Below are 15,072 nucleotides of genomic sequence, written 5' to 3'. Positions count from 1 at the left end.
TCAACCGGACCTCGACTGGACCTCAACCGGTTAAGGTTCAACCTTGACCGGGAAGAGAAGGCCACAGGGAGAGAGAGAAACTTTTTGGCCTCCCTCAACCGGTCCTCGACCGGACGAGCACAACCGGTCCTCAACCGGACGAGCACAACCGGTCGACCGGTTGAACCGGTTGAGCCATTTTTTTGGCTCAACACTCAACCTTTTTCAACTTAAAACCTTTTAACACAAGTTTGAAAATAATTTAACACAAGGTTTTAGTAGAAAACATAAAATCATCCAATTCTTAATATATTTAAAATAATATTACTCTTGGATGATTTTGGTGTATAAATAAAGAATGAAATGCATGAAAGTCCTAGTGCACCAACAACCTTACAAAGAGATCTTAAAAAACTTTGATCTTGAAAAACTCTTCTCTTTGAGGTGGTCTTCTTCTTCATGATTTCTCTTTGACTTAATTTGTCTTTAGATTGCCACTTTGGAAGTCGTCTTGCCTAATCACACTTGAAATATGATCATTAGTTCTAAACCTTGTTTTGTTATCATCAAAATCAAGATTAACCAAACCTTGGTTTCACAAAGTGTTTTTCTAAGTGCATTTGAGAGCGATTCTAAAAAGTGTTTTTAACATTTCTAACACTTGAATAATAAAATTTTTCAAATATTAGAAATATTAAAAGTGCTTCTTAAAATTACTATCAAACGGGCTCTAAATTTTCGAAAGTGTTCTTTAAAATATTTTCAAACACCTATTTATTTACCTTAAAAATGCTTTTAAGTGTTTTTAGGGTTATAAACATTTTAAAAAAGTACTTCAAATACATTTGATGGTGATTTTATGAAGTGTTTTTAACATTTTTAATACTTAAAAGGTAAAAAAATTTAAGTATTAGAAATGCTAGAAACACTTTCAAGAATCATTGTCAAACACACTTTAAAATGGACTCTAAGTGTTTTTTTTCAGAAAAATCTATAAGTTTTTTTTTTTTTTTAATTTTGTCAAATATTTATTTTTTTAAAAATACATTTTGACAACATTTGGTTGACAGGATATGATATGATATGATACATATATATTCTAGGATCAAGGATGAAAATATCGATAATTACGGATATATCGGTACTTCCATTTTATGGATATATCAGAGATATATCGATAAATATCTTGACACAAAATATCGTTCAACCTAAAATTGATCAAAAATTATAAAAATGTAAGAAAAAACTCTTAAAAATAAAATTAGAAGTATAATAAATATTTTAAAGTTGTTTTGTTCAAGAAATTAATATATGTATAATATAATTTATCATATTTGATAATAATATTGTATGCGTTGATAAAAAAAATATGAATTTAATAAGTATATGTTTATTATTAAATTATATCAAATATTATTCGATAATAACATTGTGACATTTGAATATAATATGTCTAATTTAAAAATATATTTAATATAAAAATTATAATTTATTTAATTCAATTGTATTAAATGATATAAAATAAATGATGATATATGCATAATTTTTAATATTTAATTAATATGTTAATGATATTAAAAACACTATGAAGAAAATTATTACGATAATTTTATATTTTCGGTATTCAAATAGATGAAAATTTTTCATTTAATTATAAAATAATTATAATTAATTTGTTCTTTAAAACTTTTTTTAAATATTATGTTTATATGATGAATTTGAGTATATATATATTTGTTGCAACTTATATAAGAAGGGGCAAACTTGCCGTAGTGGTTTAGTTCAATGCATGGAGAACCTTTTGGCTATTCCCCAGCAACTGAAATTTCAAGGCATTTTGAAGTTTGACTGCATTGACCTGCCTTGATTGCCCAAAAATGCCGCGAAATATCAGTAAAGATATTTCTCTCCTATATATTTCATCGAGGTCCACTGAAACTTGAAATTTCAATGATATATTGTTGAAAGATTGCGATATTTTACTCATAAAATATCATATATATGAGAAAACAAAGGTTATACTTAGTTAAGAAAAACACCCAAAATGGGGGGGGGGGGTGAATTGGGTTTTTAAAATATTTTCAATCACAATAAATTCAAACACAATATAAGCAAAATAAGAGATAGAGTTTAGATAATTCAAATTCGGGTTTATAGTGGTTCGACACTTCCTTGCCTACATCCACTCTCCTCAACCTCCTAACCGAGTGAGAATTCCACTAACTTTAAGCTTCAACCAAACTTCCAATCTTCTTACACTTGGATTCCGGCTCCAGTGAGCTCTTACACAATCTCTTCAAGATTCAAACCTCTTGAAGGTTTTGACACTCAGATTTTTACAAGAAATGATTCCTCAACCTAGCTTAAGGATAGCTCAAATACAAGACAAAGCTAGGATGACACACAAGAATGCACTAAAAGATATGCAAGTGATGATTTAATGCACTATGAAAGAAATGAGAGTTTTTATTTATTTATTTATCAAGAATAGGTAGGTAGGCTATTGAATGCAAGTGTTCTCTTGTCAATAAATGAAGTGGAGCTCTCAATTTATAGGTTTCTAAGCTCGGGAGTCAAAAACAGCAAAAGGTAACCTTATCCGGTCGAGCTAGGGGTCAACCGGTTCACTAGCCGTTGGAGCATTTAATGCATGACAGGTTACCGTTGCCTCAATCGGACCTCGACCGGTTGAGCCTTTTTGGCCCCAAAAACCTATTTTTTTAATTCCTTTCTTTTCTAACACTTAGGCAAGGTCTTTAGATGAATTATTAAGCCAATTATAAAACATTTTGCCTAAGGTACATTAGTTAAAAACTTAGGTTTTAATGAAATCGAAGTTTTAAAAAATAAACTGAGTTTTCTAAGTTGCATGAAACGTATGAAAATCCTAAGTGCACTCATGCATTCATCTTACATTAGTTTCCTATGATCACAAGTCTTCCAAGCGTCTCGATCTTATATCCATCTGGTCATTTGATGAATTTTCGAGTTTATGCCTGAAATTTTTAACCATTAAACAAATTAGTCACTTAACCATGATTTATTATTATCAAAACCCGATTAGGAGAACCATTGGGCTAACAATATACATTAGATAGAATATGATTTCCAACTAGATATGATATCATTGAAAATACATATCATATGAGCATGATATTTTAAGGTAGCGTATCAAATGAGATATGCTATATTATATTATATTTATATTCAATTTGTGAAAAGAATAAATAAAATATGAAATATATATTATTTTCAATATTTAAAACAAAAATTATATCACCTTCAAATATTTTCTATTTAAAAAATAAAATTTTTGTTATGTTTAACAATATTTATGATTAAAATATTTAAATTTTACAAATAATTTGTTATATATATATATATATATATATATATATATATATCATATATTAATATTATTTTATAAATATTTTTTTAGTTTTTATTTTTTAATCATAAATTTAATTTATAATAAAAAAATTATTTTATAAAATAAGTATAATAAAAAATAAAAAATAAATTTTTGATACATGATATATATATTCCATATTTTACTATGGGATTAACATATCCCTTGTGAAATATATAAAAAATGAGAGTGAATAATATATTATATCACTTATTCTATTTCATGTTTGATTTAACGTAAGGGATGATAAGTTATTTGATCTCTTATCATATTTTATGCCACATGCGAACTATAATCAAACATGACATCCAAGATAGGAGTATTTTTTTATAACACTTCTAATAATTATAATCAAACATGGCCTCCATGATTGGAGCATTTTTTAGAATGCTTCTCTAGTAATTATCGAACAGGGCAGTATTTCAACGGATTCTAAAAAGTTCAAAAATAGGGTATAAACTTGCCAAAATATTCCCACTCGTCCCATAGCCAAACAGTCCCTTGAGATAGGCTGTTACAATTAGTTAACGCTCTTTATCTTGTTCGTGCTTGAGTGTCCCAAAAAGGCTGTCACTTTGCACTAATGAATTCTCTAGTCTTTCTTCGTCCTCTCACCTTCTCTCCATCTCCACCACAATCCAAGCTTTCAGTAAAAAACCCTAGCTTTCGAATCTCTTTTTCCTCGGCTCAATCCAACGCGGTGCGATTTTTCGATTCTCTGTTACCTCTTTAATCAACGTTTGAATATCATGTTTCAATTTCTTTTCGTTTTTTCAGGTAGAAGCTGGGGAGTACAAGCCGGGAGTTTTTGATGACTTATTCCTCAATCTTTTTCGGAGCAGAATGGTGAAGGTGAGTTCAATTTGCGTTTGGTTGGTTAGAAAATGTCTGAAGAGAATCGAGTTTGGAATCCTAGGTTTTTTATGCTTCAAGTTTCTTTTTTCTTTTTCTTTTTCTCTTTTTATCTGATGAGTTTCTCCGTAACCAAATGGAATCTTATGTTCGCAGATGAGACGGCATTTTGCTACTACATTTTTTGTTAGTTCATTTTCTGTTTGTATGCTGGGCGGCTACGAATTTTGTATTTTCTCCATGGTTCAAAATTTCAGTTTCTTTTCCTCAATGTTTATGTTTGGTTACAGGAATTTCACATTAGTGATTCTTTAAACGGGAAGGAAGGAAGGAAGGAAAATTAAATATAATTAAAATTAGTAAGAAATTTATTTAAAATGATTTAATTTTCATATAAAAGAGAAAAAAATTAAATTAAATGGATTTCAGTTAATTTAAAGTTTTTTTTTTTTTGAACTTCAAATAATATATTTTTTTTCCTTTTATTTTTCTTCTCTATTTTTTTTTCAATTTTTCTGAGAACCAGTCGATATTTTTTCTCTGCAAGCATATAGTCTTATGTTCCAAGATTGACTTTGAGACGATTGTGGTGCTACATTTTCTTACAGTTAAATTTGGGTTTGGTTGCTGTGGAAATCTACAATTCTGATTTTTAGGTTTTCTTTATGCTTCAAATTATCAGTTTCTTTTAATATCATGAGTTTTCTTTGCAATCAGATAGTCTTATGTTTCAAGATGAACCTTGTGATGCAATTTTGGTGCTACATTTTCTATAAGTCAAATCTGGGTTTGGTTGCTGAGGAAATATACAATTCTGACTTTTAGGTTTCAAATTTTCGGTTTCTTTTAATGTTATGAGTTCTCTCGGTAACCAAATAGTCTTATGTTTCAAGATGAATTGTGTGATGGCAATTTTGGCACTAGAGTTCGAACAGTTCAATTTGGGTTTGGTTGCTGAGAAAGATTCGAGTTATAGCATTTCTTTATAGTTAAATTTTTCATTTATTTTTATTTTTATTTTAAATTTTATGAGTTCTCTCAGCAACAAAAGCAAGGTCTTATGGCCAGAGATAAATTGTGTGATGGCAATTTTTGTGCTACATGTTCTAACAGTTCAGTGCCTTTGTTGCTTCAAGGGCTATAACAGGAGGTAGGATGGGATTCAGAGAAGCCCGGCTATGATGGATTGATAGATGTGGCAAACCAGCTAATGATGAAGAGCAAAAGCAATTCAAAAGTGAAAGAAGCAGCGGTATCTCTAATTTTCATTGTTATTTAGCTACTAGTGTTTTGGCTTGGTCGCTGAGAAACCCAAAGAAAGGAAAGAAATTTAAGGTTCCCTTTAAAGGGGAACTGAGAATTCATTTTTATTCTTGAAATTAACAAATTCTTTAAAACTGCTCCTAAAAACATTTGTTGAAATATTATGTATGAGTTTTCAAAGAGTAGTAGTACTCGTAACAATTGAAAACGATATTACAGCATGCTTCAGAACGCTCTTTTTCATTTCTGCTACCAAGCAGGTCTAAAGATTTTGAATCTATGTCTTTCCTTATTTTCCTCACTCTTTTTTCATAGAAAGCAAGAAAGATTCACTATCGAAAAAATTGTTCAATTGGATATGCTGGCAGCTAGTCGAATCATATAAGAATATATAAGCAGAAGGTGGAGTGGAGAGTAACCCACCCAATTTCTTATTTTCTCTTGAAAACCAAATGGTGGATTTCATCTTCATAGGAAATAGTACAACGGATGCCTATATGGAAGAGCAACTTAAAACAACTTTGTGAGATTCAATTACAGTTTATGCCACAGTTGTTTGTCCTTTTCATTCTATCACTATGATGTTTTCATATGGGAACAACCATTAGAGTCCCTTAAGCTATTACTGATTTTTGACCTATCACAGGTACGGATATTGATCTCACTGTTTCCTCCATTCTTGTTAGACCTTTATCGGATGCTTGTAGCACCCATAGGAGGTGGAAAAGTGGCTGCCATGATGGTTGGTGAGTCATAATCTTTTATTTGATGTAAGAGTGGGTTTTACATTGCTTCTGATCTTAAATGTTCCTTGTTTTGAAGCAAGAGTGACTGCTCTCTCTTGCCAATGGCTAATGGGTCCGTGCACGGTTAACTCTGTCAATCTTCCTGATGGATCCTCATGCAGCAGTGGGGTAGTGTTTCCGTACTTGCCGATATTTTTATACAAGGCTGAGATTCATAGTTATAAACCTGCCATCCTCGATTCTGTTTTTCAGTGGGTTGGATGCTCTTGTAGGTGTTTGTGGAAAGATGCAAGTATCTAGAGGAAAGCAAATGCGTAGGAATTTGTATCAATACATGCAAACTTCCAACACAGGTTAGTGATTGTTGAATTGTATCTACAGTATTAAATGCATCATCTCATCTGATAGGCAGACATTTTTTACATTTAGTCTGAGTTTACTTTATATTGATTCTTACATATTTCTGTAATGTGGGCTGTGATTGTGATAGACTTTCTTTAAGGATTACATGGGAGTTCCTTTAGCAATGGAGCCAGACTTCACCAATTATAGCTGCCAGGTAACATGGTTCACTTTGTGAAACTAGATGGTTCAGGGTAAATTTACCTATATATATATTCTTGTTGCAGCCAACCTCCTACCCCACCCCAAAAGAATCGAGTGAAAACATTCCTACCACATTTCAGAGTTGAATTAAATGCTAGCAAACTATTTATCTCATAGTGTTCACAGTAACAAGATTTGTTAGGCGTGTTTCCCATAGAGCCAGAAACTGATGCGTTACCCATGACTTATAGGGTAGAGTGGGTTTGAGGTAACATAATTTTGCCGACATGTATGATGAGGTGGGGTTGAAGAGTTTGGTAAAATTAAATATTTATTATTTAATGACATGATTTAATTTTAAATTAAAATATTATTAAGTGGGTGTTGATAAATCAATTTAATGACTTAATATAATTTAATTATTTAATTTAAGTTATTAATGTTTGGTAAAATAATTTTATATTATAACTAAGGTGGTGTTTGTTTTTTTGGTTTTTTACTGAAAACAATTTGTTTTCAAAATTTAGATTATTTGTTTTTCTATTTTTTCATGACTTATTATAAACTTTTTACTAAATAAAAAAGCCAAAATATATAACTTTTTCTAAATAGAAAAAATAATATATTAATTTTTCTTTATTTTTTAATACTTAATAGAAATAAAATACTACAAAAACAAACAATCTAATATTTAACACTATTAAGCATTAAGGTTCTATTTAGAATAAAATCAAGTAAAAAAACAAACACCATCTAAAATTAAAACATAAGTTTAAGTATTAAGTTAAAATAGGTAACTTATTTTTAATTTCAAAACTCTTTTATCTCTTTTACCCATATTTAGTGAAAATATATTTTATAACTATGACTCTATATTCACAACTCAACATTTGACTTTTGTAGTAAGTATTTTTATAATTATCTTATGTTTTTACAATACTTTCAATTAAATAAATTTATTATTTAAGGTTGTGAAAATACAAATAATAGTTAAAATTATCAAGGTAAATATATCAATTTGATGATTTAAAATAAAACTTAGGTTAATTTTACTAAACAATCTTAATATTTAAAGTAAAAAGTAAATAATAAGTTTTAAATCAATAACTTAAAAATAATTTAATTTAAAGAGAATTTAAGTCATTAAGTAACAAGTATTAAGTTATATTGAATACCCTTCAAATTGTTGACTTAAAATTTGATTTTTACTTGAAAGTTAGTATAAATTTTATTTTAAATCATCAAATGACATTTACTCATTAATTTTAACTAATTGATTTATTAAACATGTTTATTCTACTCAATTAATCAATTTAATCTACATCGTATTAAGTTAATAAATTGATTTATCATTTATATAAACACCTCGGACAATAAGAAAAAAAATGAGCAAATTGGACATGCTACTTCTTTGTTGCGGGTAAACATGCTATTTCTCTAGTCTTTGTACAAAACACCTTGCTAGATTATCAACTTGTTTTGAATATGATTAGGAATGGATTTGATGACTTCCTTTTTCTCATATGACTTCAATTTGGCAGTTTAGCTTTGGGGTCCTTCCCCCTAGGCCTGAAGAGGATAGCACCCTGAAGGAGCCTTGCTTGGAGATATGCCCAAATGCCACCAGACGAAAAGAAATTAACAGGAACATGGACAACAAGGAATTAGTGCAATGCCCGAAGGCCTAGAGTTGCTCGCCCTATTGAGTAGATTTTTTTTTTTAATTACAGAGGGATGGACTAAAATCATCTTGTATCTGTTGTCATGCAATCCTCTCTTCCAAATTTATAAATTATGAAGATTCAGAGAGTGATACATTGTAATTCCCCAATGCTCTCTGGGGATGTGACACGAGAAAAGTTGTATTTGTACACTACTTGGTCCTAGACCATTCATTCTTACAGCTATACTTTCCTAGTTTTTGTATTAAAGTGTTATGGTAAGATTAGGGCATCATGTCGATCCATGAGTTTAAGAAAGCCTGAAAAGAGGGCTTCATTTTGGCCCCATTTCTAAGCAAAACAAATTGCTTCTCTGCAAAGTATCAATCCTTTAGTGCTGCCATTCCTTTTCTAATACCAAACACAACTAAATCAAGGGGGAAAGTCAAATAAACAACTTAACAAGGATCAGATTGATTAATATGATGAAAAATTATTTTGTAGCAACTTCTATAAAAACTAAAAATTTAACATCATACTGATACAGACAGCATCACCACAAGAGTGGTCCACCTAGAACATCCAAGTTTTTTATTCAGATGCAATGGTGGTGGTCTTTCACCTTATACATCACCGATCCCAACCGGAAGGCCTCCGCCTTTCTCTGGATCTATCTCTAGAGCTGCAGAAATGTAACCAGAAAACACAAGGTAATTCAGTATCAGAATTAGTCATAGCGTAATCAAATATCACAAAATAAAAATGATGCAAGGTTAGCTCAGAAGTCAATTCACTTTTCCGAGTTTCTGTGGCTGGCATTTTCTCCAGAGTTCTGACCACTGGTTTTTCCCGCTGATGTTGGAGCAGGGCTGAATGAACTGGTTGTTTGAGCTCTATTCATATCTCCACCTATTGAACCACCAGAAACAAAACCCTGCAAAACTGGTCTCTTGTTGGCATAAGTACTTGGACTGTTATTGGAGCCCTGATTTTGGGAACCAGATGTAGCAGCAACAAAATTGCTTTTAAATTGTGCCATCATTCCCGTTCTTAAAGAATTAACTGCAGCAGCTCGACTTGGAACAGTTTGAGATGAAGGGTTATTGGACTCAGGGTTATATCCGATGCCCAAACCAAAATCCACACCACGAACACCTCGACCATTGCCTCCCTTTCCTTTTGACTTTTTCCCACCTGCACAAGATACATATGGTTTTGTTAAAAAAAAAGGAATTGAGGCTTTTGGGAGGTCCAGAAGAATAGTTGTTCCTCTAAATAATCAGTGTGAAAATAGTAGTTGTACTATCTGGCTAATAAACACCTTTCTATTTCTCTACAAAGTTTAATGCAAGATCAAAAAAACAAATTTTAGTTTCCACAACTTCTCTTGGAAACAAACGATTCCCATATTAAGAACTTTTTTGGATGAAATCACCCAAAGGTGCTGCCGATTTTCAAATATAGAAAATCCCAATTAAACAAGCATTTGGTGCAACCATGGACATATTATTCGAATGAAGAAAATCCATACCTCCTTTTCTGGCATCACGTTTGGACCTGAATCTCCCATCCTAATGATGTACAAGGTAAATGTCACTCACTAACATATGAAAATTGAATCTAAGAACTTGCATAAACATCTCATAAAGACACAGAAAAAGAAGAGGGAGAAATGAGTTTGCTGCCACTTGTGAATGAGTGTCCAGAAACTAGATTAAGGCCAATTAAGATCAGAACACCAAAGGATGGCACCAAAAGTACTGAAAATTACCGATGACCCCATCCTTTTGCCTTCTTTTCCATGTCAGACAACTCATATATGCATCCTATAACACCAAGACCCTTTAGCTGAAGGGATATATAACATATTCATGTCCCACATGACACAGCCAAATATAGGTTCTCAGAAATGTAGTGTGCTATCACATGTCAATTGCATAGAGCATTAAACAAAAAGACACATCATGCAATATTACCTTCATAGCAAGATCCATTAGTTCCATGGGCACATTCTGTCCGGCTGCAATCAGACTTCCAACCAATTCTCCAGCAAACCGAGCCTCCTTGTGTGTAATCAGGGTGTATGCAGTCCCATCTTTATCACCAGCACGACCAGTTCTACCAATACGATGAACATGAGCATCCATGTCTCTAGCAATATCAAAGTTCACCACTGATTTGATTGACTTGATGTCTAGACCACGAGCAGCCACATCAGTTGCAATAAGAACATGATAGATGCCAGATTTAAATTTTTGGAGAATGTCCATCCGAGAAGCCTGGTCTTTGTCACCATGGAGAGCTGCAATTTTAAGCCCCTTTTGGCCCAATTGTGATTCAATTTCATCTACTGTGGCTTTCTTTGAGGCAAAAACTAGAACATCTCCATCATCAATCATTCCAGGTAGCTTATCAAGAAGCCAGGGCAACTTCTCAGCATCAGAAGGAATCACTTGAACAACTTGTGTGATATCTTCATTGGCCATTCCCACCTCCCCAACGGTAACTCTTACAGGATCAGTAAGAATCTCTCTTGCTAACTTTTCAACTTTGCGGGGCATTGTCGCTGAAAAGAGTAAAGTCTGACGGTCTGGCCGAATCTGACCAACGATAGACCTTATTTGTGGCTCAAATCCAAGGTCAAACATCCTATCAGCCTCATCAAGAACTAGGTAAGTTGCTCTTAACATTGTCAGGGCCTTCATTTTTATCATGTCTATCAATCTCCCAGGAGTAGCAATTACAATCTCACATCCTGATTTGAGTTCTTTGAACTGTTCAAGTTTGGACATCCCACCATAGATGGCAGATACACGAATTCCATATGGTTTAGCAAACTTCTTCGACTCCAAATATATTTGATGAGCTAATTCCCTAGTTGGAGCACATATCACTCCAATAGGACCTTCTTCTTTGGCCAGTTCAGGCTGATCCATAATATGGACAATCATTGGCAGCACGAAAGCTGCAGTTTTTCCAGACCCAGTTTTTGCTATCCCAATAATATCTCTTCCAGAAAGCACAATTGGAAAAGCTTGGCACTGTATTGGTGTAGGTTTTTCATACCCTTGTTTCGTGATAGCATTCATTAATTGCGGAGAGAAACCACAGTCTTCAAACGTCTTAATTGGTCTTGGCACATCAAAACCTGAAACACGAATCGACAAGCTCTTCCTGTATTCAGTGACATCCTGCTCAGTCATTCCTGGAGAAGGGAATATCAAATAAGCTCAGATGAATCTAGTTGAACAAAATATGTAGAGAAAATGATAAGGTCAACAATAACAACAATAGTGATAACTACAAGGAGGATGAGGATGGCAGTAATAGTCAGAGCATAAAAATGCAAACTTCCAAGCTTCAACTTCAAGTATAACTCCTTCCTCTATAAATTATAACTTGATCAATCAACTTAACTCATAGTAACTTAAATTTTGAGTTGAGTTCAAGACATGGCCGTTAACCAAGAGGTAAGATCTTCGATGATAATATCCAACAAACAAGGGAAAGTTCAAAAAATAGGGAGAGGGAGTTGTTTTTGTGTCTCTCTCTTCTTTGTCTAATCTATTGGCACTTTGAATATGTTGTGTATGCTATTGTGTGCAAATTTGTTAGGCGCTTTTAATATATTTTTTCTTTGCCTTTATTAAAAAGGGAAAGTTACTCAACCATGTGAAGAGTTAATAGAAGAGCCATGTGCCACGTGATCAACATAGTCAAAGGGTACACAAAGTCTAAATTTAGTAGATTTCAGAATGCATTTATTTTCATTATGATTTAATGATTAAGAAACTTTCCAAAACCTCCTAAATCAATTCAAAGTTAAGTAATAGTGTTTCCTTAGAGTTTTATTTTCTTTTATATTAAGGGGTAATTGTTTACTTTCTTTTTTTTTTTTTTTTTGATAGGCAAGGAGTAATTGTTCACTTCTAGGTTACATTCTTAAGCAACTTGAAAATAAGAGAAAGCATGTATTGCTCTGTTGTAGTTCCTTCATTGCTATGAGTTAATTGAGAAGTACATCAAGAAACCCATGTGTTGTTGATTAAAAAGGAAATAAATCCATGTTTATTGACTGTCTGATATATTGTACATGCAGGCAGTGAAGTCCATGTTTGTTGGTCATGTTCCCAATGCCAATGAGCCAAAATGGATTCAGACTCCACACATATCAAAAAAGATAAAGAAATGAACAAGCCCTTGAGTCTCCTTATAATTCTACTGTTTGAAACCTATATTGCATGGTTTTGGGTATGAATGTCAAATGTGGATATGTATCTAGATGTCCAATCCTTCACGACTCAAATTTTAGAATACGAGGACTCGGTTATAAAGGATCCAAAAAAGGGACATGGATACTCAAATATGACATGATAATAGAAAAAGCAAGTAAAAATAAATTTGAGGTAAAGATATCCTTTTAAAAGCTCCCGTCTTTTCTCTCTAATCCCTTTTTGCTCCTCTTATCCTTAAATATTTTTTTTATAAAATTCACTTTTTAGTTTAACTCTTTTTTCCCTAATGTAATTATTACTAAGAAAGTTCAAAGAATAAAAAAGATATTAATGAAAAAATCAAACAACATCCAAAGTAAAATAGGAGTGTTTGACAAGGATTCCATCCCCACATTCATGTTATGTTGTGTTGACACAGATATGCACACAGATACATTGGGTGAAATTGAAGGATCCAGGGTATCATAGTCCGAAACTATATTTTAAGTGTAAAGCATTTGATAATGATTGTTGGTTTTCTTCTTGATCTATTCCTTGTGATCCATGATGGGCTTAAGCTCCATTGAACAGATTTATTCTATTTCGATATATCAACTTCACTTTAATTTTAAAAGGTTAAAAAAATTTAATTTCTACTATCAAATTCAAGCTGTCACTCTTGTTTGATCAATGCTTCTAATTAAAAGACAGTTCTTTTGTGGTACATGCTTAACCTCAATCAAAATTTTATTTCTATCCAAGCTTTTTTCCAATTGGAAAATCAGAAAGAAATTAGCAGGTCATAAAAGCATAAAAAAGTACCAGATGCCAAAAATAAATTAAAAAAGAAAAGAAAAAAAACAGACACTATACTACCCCTAATCCATAGAGCAGAGCAAAAAACAAAGTTCCTTAATGGTGTTTCTATCTATCCAAAATTCACACTCATGGGATGAATTTGATTGAGAAACTTCATAAACATAGGAAAGATTTCCTCAAACTCAAATTTTCAACTTCACTCATTTCTCAATCCAAATTCTGGTCTCCTAAACATCCTTCAAGTCAAACCAGGTAAAGAAGCAGAAATAACACCGATATGATGATTTTTTTCTTTTAATACAGGTAACACCAATATCATGATATAGCATTCAAGTATAATCAACCATGTAAAAGAGAATAAGTTACTAACTTCAATGCCATGGTTTTTTTTTTTTTTGTTTTGATAGGTACTAACTTCAATCCCATGTTATGATTAAATTCTTCAAACTCCCAAAAAAAACTCAACAAAGCAACCATTTTCCATTTAAATTTACATATGGACGAATCTTCTACCATTCCGGCATAATCATTCTGAAAACGAACAAGTTACTAATTTCCAAAGATTAAATTTTGAAAATAAGGAAACAACCAGTAAACAAAATCAATTTTTTCTCAAGTACATTTACCTGAAATCGAATCTTTCTCCTCGTAGAAGTCCTTATTGAAGGGCTCATACTCAATGGAACTATGATCCAAAGCCGGAATCGGCTCAATCTTCTTCTTATCCAAAACAATCGGATTATCATCTGAATCATACTCTATCAAACCCGCATCAACAGCCTTAGCAGCCGCGTAAACCTCCTCGTCCGAATCATACCCGGCATGCATCACATCCGCAGCCAACGCCAACCCCGTATCCTTCTTCGCCCTCAAGAAACTTTCCATCGGATCATCCTCATCATCATCCACGTACTTCTCCGCCTTCTCCACCAACTTCGGCGGCGGCGGAGCTCTCATTTCCTCGTGGATTCCCTCCATGAAAGCGTCAAGTGGGTCTATCTCACCATCATCCACCTCACCACCGCCTCCAGCCACCTCCCCGTGCTCATCCTTGTCATCGTAGTCGATATTGTCGAGGTCATGATCCTCGTAGTTGTCATGGCCCCCGGAGCGAGACGACGGAGGCACGTAGAGGCGCTGCGGAGCTTGGGACCGCTCGAAGTTGTAGGTCGCTGGCCGATTTATCCCGAAACCTTCGAATCCGAATTTTCGCTTCGACATGCGCCCGATCCGATTCAATTAAGCAAAATTAAACCGAAACCCTAAATTACCATCAACTGGCGTCGAATAATAAACCCTAGTCCGACCTTTTGGGCGTTTGCTTGGATCTTCTAGGGCTTTTTTTCCCTTTTCCTTTTTTCTCCCTATACAACTGAGCAAGAATTTGCGCGCCTAACGTTTTAGTATCTGCTGCACCGTGGTCGCCGACTTAAGACCTGGCCGCGCTGCATACGATTTACAATTAAAAATCTGCATATACTTCCCAAATAGCTAACATTTATAAAATATTTTTGCTTTCCTTTATTTAAAAGTATGTTTTTATACGCTATTATTTAAAAAATAAAAAATAAAATCTTAATTAT

The 15,072-nt window shown here is 33.0% G+C and overlaps 2 protein-coding genes across 3 annotated transcripts; one reads left to right on the top strand and one right to left on the bottom strand.

Annotated features, from left to right (window-relative positions):
* The first annotated feature begins 3,882 nt into the window (after positions 1 to 3,882).
* LOC100253777 (beta-carotene isomerase D27, chloroplastic) lies at positions 3,883 to 8,726 on the top strand. Its single transcript, XM_002270967.5, has 8 exons — positions 3,883 to 4,088; positions 4,166 to 4,240; positions 5,388 to 5,492; positions 6,150 to 6,249; positions 6,326 to 6,417; positions 6,522 to 6,602; positions 6,740 to 6,808; positions 8,337 to 8,726. Exons 1-8 carry the CDS (start codon positions 3,972 to 3,974, stop codon positions 8,481 to 8,483), a joined length of 786 nt encoding a protein of 261 aa, XP_002271003.1. The 5' UTR covers positions 3,883 to 3,971; the 3' UTR covers positions 8,484 to 8,726.
* Positions 8,727 to 8,906: 180 nt separating this feature from the next.
* LOC100241725 (DEAD-box ATP-dependent RNA helicase 24) lies at positions 8,907 to 14,997 on the bottom strand. 2 transcript variants are annotated; one of them, XM_002277383.4, is made up of 5 exons: positions 14,116 to 14,997; positions 10,433 to 11,661; positions 9,988 to 10,027; positions 9,251 to 9,650; positions 8,907 to 9,138 (listed from the first exon to the last, which is right to left on the bottom strand). In XM_002277383.4, exons 1-5 carry the CDS (start codon positions 14,708 to 14,710, stop codon positions 9,087 to 9,089), a joined length of 2,316 nt encoding a protein of 771 aa, XP_002277419.1. In that variant the 5' UTR covers positions 14,711 to 14,997; the 3' UTR covers positions 8,907 to 9,086. The 2 variants fall into 2 exon arrangements, with proteins under 2 accessions (XP_002277419.1, XP_059593886.1); XM_059737903.1 differs by lacking the exons at positions 8,907 to 9,138; positions 9,988 to 10,027 and having other exon boundaries at positions 9,426 to 9,650.
* Between the last annotated feature and the right edge of the window lie 75 nt (positions 14,998 to 15,072).

The sequence above is a fragment of the Vitis vinifera genome, chromosome 7 (assembly GCF_030704535.1).
Source record: "Vitis vinifera cultivar Pinot Noir 40024 chromosome 7, ASM3070453v1".
Taxonomy (NCBI): domain Eukaryota; kingdom Viridiplantae; phylum Streptophyta; class Magnoliopsida; order Vitales; family Vitaceae; genus Vitis; species Vitis vinifera.
The sequence above is the reverse complement of the archived record's forward strand: the minus strand, read 5'-3'. Positions and strand labels throughout refer to the sequence as shown.